This window comes from Erigeron canadensis, chromosome 7 (genome assembly GCF_010389155.1).
Source record: "Erigeron canadensis isolate Cc75 chromosome 7, C_canadensis_v1, whole genome shotgun sequence".
Classification (NCBI taxonomy): Eukaryota; Viridiplantae; Streptophyta; class Magnoliopsida; order Asterales; family Asteraceae; genus Erigeron; species Erigeron canadensis.
Genome location: NC_057767.1, coordinates 5572534 through 5582754, shown reverse-complemented (window position 1 = coordinate 5582754; position 10221 = coordinate 5572534). Strand labels below are relative to the sequence as shown.

Below are 10221 nucleotides of genomic sequence, written 5' to 3'. Positions count from 1 at the left end.
ATTGACTCTCGCTTATGTTATCATTTAAATTAATTAAACTAAAAGTCCTAATAATCGTTATCCAAATATATTATTATATTAGTATTTGCTCCCGCCGTCCCATTAAAAGTGTCACCTTTTAAATTTTCAAAGTCTACATTTTTCAACTTTGACCTTAAATAATTTTATTTGTGTTAAATAATACTTGATGAAAGTTATATGAATCGATTGTATTTTAGACGTGTTTTTAATGGTATATAATTTCATCAAGTTTTATATGACACAAAAGTTTATATTCAAAGTCAAAGTTTATATATAAAGACTTTGACAATTCAAACTAAGACACTTTTAGTGGGACGGAGAGAGTATATTAGTTTGTAGATAAGTTTCATTAATTTACACTTTTTTTGTTTTCCATCAATAATTTACACTATTTATCCTTGAATACTTAATTTATATTTACTTTTAACTATCAACTTGAGATAAGTTCCTTAAATTTAAAATCATTTAATTAACTAAAAAAATTTCAACATATGAAATATTGTTTACAAAAAATTATTTCAAAACATAATGATTTATTAACAAGGAAAATGATAAATCCTCCTAACCAATCATCCTAAAAATCCTCTTAATATATCCACTTGTTAACACATGGAATCCACTACTTCTCTTTCCTAATTTCACCCCCTGATTTTTCACATGTCACAATCCTATTAATTAGGAGGATTTTTAGGCTAATAATTTAAGAGGATTGATCATTACCCAACAAACAAATATTAGATTAGATTTTTATAAATTATAAATATTAATATTTAGTTTAATATTTAAAAACCATTTCAACTCTAGATATATATTTCAAACATAATAACAGATAATGATATACAATATCCTTATCCTAAACAGAATTAGAATCACAAAAGATGGGACGATCATAGAACAAAACACAATTTATAACAGGGGGTTATATGAATACTAAATCTAAATCAATATAAACTTCATTCAAAATTCATTCTATTTCTAAATCAGAAAGGTACATAATTTGCTCCTTTTTTATATATTAGTTTTGCGTATTAATGTTTAAAGTTACAATTGTTACTCAAATTAAGAATTCTAATTGTTATCAAATAATACAAAAACAATTCTAATTGTTATCTAATAATCATAGGACAGGTGATTGAACATAAACTATGCGTGTTATGGCACACATCATGATCAAATACATATATTTGAATGTCAAGTACAAGATCACAATTTAATTCTTAATTATCTTTTATAATAATATCACATTATGAGTATAAATGGTTTCAAAAAAAGTTCTATAATAGAGAAATTATCATAGCACGTGCTTTGTGGAATGACTACGACAAACAATTCCATCAATAGTTCTTAGCTAATAATGATAGTGACGAACCTATGATTATTTGACGTACTACAACTTGCAAAGTATAACACTTAGAACCGTATATCTTCAAAACAATAAGTTATTATGACTTGAATGTATAAAGATCTAATATTTATAATATCGTAAAACCTGTGTCCAGTGTTGGACACGGGTCTAAAATCTAGTATATTTCTATAGTATCTTATAAAAAATAATAATTTGTTTTATCTTTTTTTTATTAAAGTTTCATAAAAATTAAGATATTGAAAAATTGACTTAGTTGTCCTTAATAAACTCACTTTTGGAAACATGTTAGGTCCAGTTTTGCTGAAAACCGGATCTCTCCAGTTACATCTAGAGAGCATGAAGAATTGTCCGAAATATTTGAAGTCCAGTTGCAATGTACAGTTTATGCAACTGATGATTTCCTCCAGTTGAGATCTGAAGACGTATACCTAAAGACATTCCGATTGAAGTTGAAGACAACAAGTGAAAGAAAGAGAATGGCAATGGCAGCGAAGCCCAGTTGACATTCTACCAGATCAATCAACTGGAGAATCCTCCAGTGTAGATGCCTTTACAAAGCTTTACACTGATTACGAGGAAGACCTTTTACCCTACATCCTTTTACCCGGACAATAATCTTGTCTGTGGATAAAAGTGCAAAGATGTAGAGTGGTTGAATAAAGTAACCTTATGTCTTACTTTATTTAGCACACACAAAGGATTATTTACTAATACTTTTGTGTGCTGTCAACCATATTTGTACATCGAAGTTGAGATCCCAATGTTCATACTTCGACTATAAATAGAGGTCCTTGCCCAAGCATTTCAACAACTTTGCAAACACATACATTCTGCAATATTGGTGAACTTGTGCAATATTCTCTCAATCGTAAAAAAGAACATTTCACAACTTTAAGTGTTTCGATTGTTAGGAGAATTTCCAAGTATAGATCAATTGTATTTCATAGGTTGTTAGGATATTTACATCTTTGAATTATCTTGGTTCCGCAACAACCTTGTATTTTATTTAACAATCAATAAATAAAATACACTTGAAAAATACATAATGTCTCACCATATTTACTTACTTGTCATTTACATTATTGCATTGTATTTACTTATTCAAACTTGTCACCTTAATAAGTAACATTATAGTTAACATGGTACACTACTCACTCTAAACTGGTCACGTCCAGATTAAGTAATAGTGTTGCAAAATACACTCACCATTGGCATAGAAGTGTCTTCAGCACCCATCTAGTAATAGTGGGGACTTACAAAACACATAATAAAAAAAATGAGAATCCTCTAAAGTTGCTTTCAACTTTACTAATGAAGTTAGAAACATCTTGATCATTGGATTAAATTTGAAAGTCAAGATTTAAAAAACATCTTTGATTATTTATCCTTCATTTTAATCCAATGGTTAAGATTAATAACTTTACTAGTAAAACTTAAAATAAACTTAGAAGATCTTAATCCTATAAAAAGTTACTCAATTTGTCTTTAATAAACTAAATTACAACCTAATGTTAAGTCACACCTAAACCTTTATTCTCTGGAAAATTTTTATTATTGTTTTTAAATCAATTACATCACATCAATCTCCACTAGTCTACACCGCAGCTATTACATTGTACAAGTATCGTGTTAGTACTACTTAATAAAAATTTTAACTCAAAGAAACATACGAAATGAACATCCTACATTTAAGAACTTAATTTACACCAATAGCCTCAAATTTTCTAAAATATCTACACTATTTCATTTAATTCAATTAGCTTTACCTGAATCACTATAATCACTTGATCACACTGCTACTACTAGTAAGTGGCGGTACTAAAGGGGGGCAAGAGGGTCCAATGCCCCCTCCAAATTTAAATTTTGCCATGTATTTTTAAAATTTTCATAGATTTTAAAAAGATTTATATAGGTTTTTGACATTTTGCCCCCTTTTAGATTTATTTTTCATAGGTTTTCTAAGTTTGCCCCCTTTGAAATTTTTTTCTGGTACCGCCTTTGGCTACTACATTACGTGAGTATCTTCTTATCTTCCATGACATTTATATTTTGAAATCTGATCCAAGTCGTTTTCGAAACATACTCTATTTATGCAACTTATCCTCTTTCATGGCATATGGCCTTAAACTCTATCCAATGTGGTAAACAATAAATGTATTTTCACTGAAATGTCCATTATTTTAATTTCATAAAAATAAAGAAACTAATTTTATTCGGTATTCTTTGGTATCACGCGGATGAAAATCTAGTAAACGACCATAGTAACATGACAAATGATCATGGTTGCCATTTATTCATTTGTTCTAACTAAAGTTTCCCTAATTGACATTGCCCCATTGCTTATGTCCCGGAGTCCATTTCGGGCACTTTGGGCTAATGTAACTCGACACAACCCTCGAATTCAATAGCTCCATGATCGGTGCAAACTTCACGCATCGTGGTGTCTTGTATTGGTTAATTGATGCACCTAAACCGATGGCGTAGTCCATAAGCTTATCAAATGTCCCGGTTTGTACAATCTTTATTTCTAACGGCCCGATTGATTCATCTGAATCACGTAATTGCCTATAAACCGTGTTGAGTGATTCTTCGAAAGCTAGACAACAGTCTTGGAACACTGATGGTGGAATCGGGGTGGATCCATTCACGCTTAGCTCCCAAAAGATTACATAGTGGCCTGGGATCGTAGTTGTGTCCGCATAGCTTGTGTACTCGGTCAAGGTGACATCATATGGAATCAAATGAATCACAGCATTCTCGACTGCTTTCTGTAACTCGCCTTCATCGGTTTTATCAGCATCGATACTTAAGGCCACATTCTTTCGACGTATGAAGTTGAATTGAGGGGCTTTGTTCTTGAAACCGGCAACTCTCAACAAATCACCAACTCTATACCTATATAGTCCTGAAACATAGTATTAAGTACTTATTATATATACAGTAGCCTGGATTTTGAGTCTGGGGTTACCATAATACTAATAAGCTTAACTGAAAGCTAGCATGGGATCTCTAAGTGTATATTTTTGTGGAGTTGCAAGTTAGCTTTAAAATCAATAAGTACATAAAAATAGTACTAGAATCAAGAGTTTTATAGATTTGACGGGGTTGTCATGACTACCCTTGGCCACCGTATACCTCTGTCACTGTATATATATTTGCATGTTTTTTGGTGTATGCATAAAGAAAATGTCGACTTCAGACGAGAAAAATTGCTAACCCGCATAAGTGGTGACAACGAGCTCGTACTCTTGACCAAGTTTAACATCCGCAAGATCAACCAAGTTTTGTTGTGATTTCGAGATTGATGAACTATTCATGACATCATCAATATCATTGTTGCGATGAACAGGAAGGAACTCGAAATAGGCCATGTTTGGAATAAGGGTGTATGACACTTCACTAGGCTTACAAAGAGGGTCAAGGTTAACCCCAAAAGGACATTCAGACGAAGCATATTTGCTGCTAACAACAGGAAGACCATTGCCATAGTAGTCAAGAGTTGGTATGTATTGTGACATACTCCCAGTAACTATGACATCAATATACTTGGTATTAGGCCATATCCTCTTTATGATCCCCTGCCATGAATTTTTAGAGCACTCATGCTCGATAAACTCAGCTAACTTTGGGTCGGGCTTCAAGATCCGACCCACGGCTTCACTAACAGACGGGTCATTTATGTTGGGATTTAAAACTCCAGTTCGGATATCATGACACAAAAGGGTCCAGTTTTTCTCTAAAAACCGGATAGCACGAAGGAATCCAGTAGCAAAAACAGACCCAACCCGAAGAACTTGTTCATTGAGACAAAGCCCAGAAAGCATTTGGGAATACATGCTTTGGAAAGAATCAGGACAGAGAATGGTTTCGTTCGGGCTGGTGTAGTTTGCATACGGGTCGTATTGTCTTTGATTAGAATAATGAGAGCTTTTAAAGTAACTGGTCATAACGGGTTGGGCTACTAGCCCTCCGGGAGTCTTGGATTTGGATCTAATAAACATAAAATACATCCCTTTCCCCTTATCTAAACCCGGCACAAACTGGTTCATAACCGGCATTGTAAGGCAATATAGTAATGATCTTCTTTCATGGTCGTCTTCAATCGTTGGCAAGAGTTTCGACTCCCCACCTGACGTCCCAGAACTGCAAAATTATATCCATGAAAAATACATTTTAAACTCAATCAATTCATATACTCTATATTAATTATATTAAGTGTTATATAATACAAACAAAATATTTAACAGAAAAGTTAACAGAAAAGTAGACATTTTTGGACTAAAGAGTAACAAGTATAAAAGTACTTTTTTAAATGCACCGTATTGATTACGTACAGTTAATAACAGAACGACTAAGCATGTTTGCAATCAGTCGTTGATAATTTTGTGAGCACGGATGCATACATATATTTACTTCAAATATGCAATGTATAATTTATGGGAAAATGATGCTGCTGTACCCAAGGTTGTGTACTACACACACAAAAATGACCTTTGATTTTATATTTTGACCCTTAAACTTATATATGTATCAAAAATGCCCCCTGATTTTTTACATGGCAGTACCCATCATACGTACAACATGTTGTACATATGATATGCCCATGATATATAGTACAAGCTAAGTTACCTAATTAAAAGTTCCAAAATGGGTTTAGATGAAAGAATTGGGGACTTGGCGCCATTGGCGATACGGGTCATATCAAGTTGGAGGTCATCATAAGTGATAACGGGTATTAGCTTTTTGAAGGTGTTGCGGTCCGTGTGACCAAAATGACCGTGGCGTTTAAGGTATTCAACATTTGCGTTTTTCATAAGGATATCGGACAGGATTCGTTGTTGGACTTGGTCCGGGTTTGAGGTGACATCTTCAATAAACTCGAGAGTTATTTTGTTTCTCTGGGAGATGTCAGTAGTGTTGTCAATATTCATGGACTGATCATATATGATCTTTGGAGCCTCAGGCATGTTGTTGGTAGGCATACTGTGCAGTGGCAGTGGTTTTGATGTGGAAGATATTACAGAGAAAGTTGATTTACTTAAATAAGTTGTCAAAGAGGGCGTAAAACATGTTTTCTTTTTTAATTCAAAACATATAGTTACATTATTAGATATATATGATATGGTAAATCAATCTTGCTCAATTATGGATGTTAATGATTTGATTCGGTGAGATTAATTAATATAATTAAGTACCTCTCAGTTCTCTTGTGCCATTATTTTATACTCCATTAGTTTGAAAAATCGAAAGTGACTGGAAATTGCATATTTGCATGAACCAAAGCTTGTCTAATTCAAACATTTATGATTATAATCGATTAAACCTTAAAAACCCCAAACCATAAATCCATAACGTACGACTACAAGAAAAATGACTTCCAGCAAAAACAAATTAAAGTCCTAGGGCTAAATGTCTACATCAAAAACATGTTTCACGGAGAGGTCATATTTACATACCTACATATCTAATACTACTATACTAAAACAAGATGCTGAAGAAGCATTTGAAGCACCACAACCCCTTTTGAGACTACATTCCCGCCCATCCCCTCTATTTTACTTTACCCGTTTCTATTTTTGCTTGTTTCAATATGAGTAGCTAAACACTTTATCATCCATCTTGATGAATTGGGACAATATGTAAGGATTGCACTATTTTATTAATTCAAAGTTGATTTCAATTATCGTTGTGTTGTGATCTTAATGATTTAATTCTTTATCAATTATTTTTATGATGTTGGTAATATGTATGTTCTTCGTTAGTAGTACTAGTTGAACATATATGTGATTTCAATTAATTATCTTTAATAAATTGTCACTAGTTCATGGTATGATAGTGAACATTATTTTTATAAAAAGAATTATTTTGTCAACGTGTTGTATAGCGGTTGGTGGTACCACGTTATCTTCGAATAAACACAATTGTTAGTTTGATAGTTAAATAAACTGGTTGGTTAAGGGAATTGTTTTAAGCATTGGTGGTACCAGCTTTTATAAAGGAACTGATTAATTGGGTGATTTAAATGATTTTACAAATGTTGGTGGTACCAGTTTGTGTTTTTATTTTGTCACAATTATCATTATCAACTTAACTGGATTTGAATTTCATTTATGTGCAATCTGAATATGTTATTGAGCGAATTCAAGATGGATGACCTTTAAATTTATATTGTCATAAAAATATTTTAACTACCGTTTGAGGACGATCCCTGCCCCGGTCATACCGGATTTTTTTTGATTAATCTTTTGGGATTACTAATTATTTTCTAACTTGTGCAATGTGACAATTCGGTCACAAAACCCCCCTATTTCTTGAACTACTTTATTTCAACAATTGCTTAACTAGTCTTTGTGTTCGACATCGTATTTACCAATTCAACTATACTGCATACGATCGGGTACACTGCCCGCAAGTGTGTAGTAGACAGTAGGTAGGTAGTTCGTGTATAAATTTTAAAACTCAAAATCACACATCAGTTGGCAAGAGTTTCAACTTCCCACCTAACGTCCCAGGACTACAAAATTTTCTTGATTATATAAACATCGATCATATCATATATAATCCGTACTAATTATTACCGGTCGTGATATATTGAATATTTACCTCATTATTTACTCTGATTCTAAATGTTCTAATTTGACTTATGTAGTTTTATCTTTCCCTTTTTTTTTATTAAATTTAACCGTAAATATATTTCTTGTGTTACAGAACAAAATTATATTCATTAAAAATACATTTAAAACTTAATCAATTCATATACTCTATGTTCCATTAACTACATACAATATTATATAGGGTTAAGTATCCTGAAATGTAAGTAACTTTGCAACTTTTTCTATTGTGTGTATTCATCAAAAACTTTGAACATTTTATGTAATTATCTCGCTGAATTGAACGTATAATGTAAAAATGCATACGTGGTAACTATATGAGTTGTCCACGTAAAAGTTTTTTATTGGTTAACGTAAAAATTTTACATTAAGTGTTCAATTTAACGAGATACTTACATAAAATGTTCAAAAATTTTAATGTATACATACAATAAAAAAAATTTACAAACTTAATTAGACTCCTGTATACTAAACCCTATAATATTATACAATCAAAATATTGTAACATTCAAAGTTAAATGAAAAACAGTCAAAAGTATCACATTTTTGGACTAAAGAGTAACAAATATAAAAGTAATTTTTAAATGCACGGTATTCATTACGTACAGTTAATAACGGAACAACCATGCATACATATATGTACTTCAAATATATATGCAATGTACGTATAATAGTATAAGCTAATTAAGTTACCTAATTAAAAGTTCCGAAATGGGTTTAGATGAAAGAATCGGGGACTTGTCGCCATTGGCGATACGAGTGATATCAGGTTGGAGGTCATCATAAGTGATAACGGGTATTAGCTTCTTGAAGGTGTCGCGATCTGTGTGCCCAAAAAGACCGTGGCGTTTAAGGTATTCAACATTTGCATTTTTCATTAGGATATCGGAGAGGATTCGTTGCTGGACTTGGTCCGGGTTTGAGGTGACATCTTCAATAAACTCAAGAGTTGTTTTGTTTCTTTGATAGAGATCAGTGTTGTCGTCAATATTCATGATGGAGGGATCATATATATATAATCCTAGGACTGCAGGGAGCCTCAGGCATGTTGGTAGTTATACATACTGTGATTGTGTTATGTGGGAGCTCGATCGATATTACAGAGTAAGTTGATTGACTTAAATAAGTCGCCAAAGAGTAAAACATGGTTTTTTTTTTTTAATTTTTATTCAAAATAAATAGTTTCATCACTACTCACTAGACTCATAGCCATCTCCAAATGGTTTAATGGCAAGGAAGTCATTTTCTTTCCAAGAAGTTAGAGGTTCAAATTCTATCCTAGGGATATATATTTAGGGTGCCCACAGGTATTTAATTTCCACCTATAGTGAGCCTGAGTAGATGGTAAGGGTTTCTCATCAAGAGGTTTAAATTGAAGATATATATTCGGTGACATGCTCTATAACGCAGATCTAATTAAGACAACGTATGTTATATTTCCCGATATTTGCAACTAATTCACACCTTTTAAAGGCACCATCATTAGACTCGTGATATGTTATATCAATCTTGCTCAATTGTAAATGACGTTAATGATTTGATTATATCGGTGACATTTCTTTTGTGCCATTTATTTTTTATGATCCATTACTATTACTTTGAAAATAGAAAGTGACTGGACATTGTATATTTGCATGAGCCAAAACTTGTATTATTTAAACATTATAATTATAGTTGATTAAACCTTAAAAACCCAAACCATAAACCCGTAAGCTATTCGTTCATTCCTAGAATATAAATATTGATTTGACAAGCCAGATAACCCACATTACAAGTTAATCATATACTAGCCAATTAACCCGGGTTTAACCCGGGCTTATAAATAAAACTTTTGTAAAATTAAGTTATGTCGATATTTAAGAACTATGAGATAGTTTAACCATATTTATAATCTCGAAATAGTATATCTTATATTTCGAAATAGTATATCTTATATGCAGGTAATTTAAAAATCTATTATGATAAAACAATTTATATGATGAAAAATTAAAAGACCATGTATAAAATATTAGAGTTTTCAAAGAAAAATAAAAACTTATTTTTTTTACATAGAAAAGAACATCATAAATCACAAAAATAAAAATTATATAAACTTAAAGAAGGAAAGTGCTTATAATACCCTAAGAAAATTAAACAAAAAAAACTTAACTTTAAAAAGAATTTAGAGATGACAATTAAGCTATTTTAATTTTTTTTTAAATGATGATTTTATAACAATTATTT

At 31.8% G+C, this 10221-nt stretch overlaps 1 protein-coding gene across 1 annotated transcript; it reads right to left on the bottom strand.

Moving 5' to 3' along the window:
* Window positions 1-3705: 3705 nt before the first annotated feature.
* On the bottom strand, window positions 3706-8993 carry LOC122608822 (indole-3-acetic acid-amido synthetase GH3.6-like). The gene is made up of 3 exons (XM_043781903.1): window positions 8692-8993; window positions 4605-5530; window positions 3706-4292 (listed from the first exon to the last, which is right to left on the bottom strand). Exons 1-3 carry the CDS (start codon window positions 8991-8993, stop codon window positions 3706-3708), a joined length of 1815 nt encoding a protein of 604 aa, XP_043637838.1.
* Between the last annotated feature and the right edge of the window lie 1228 nt (window positions 8994-10221).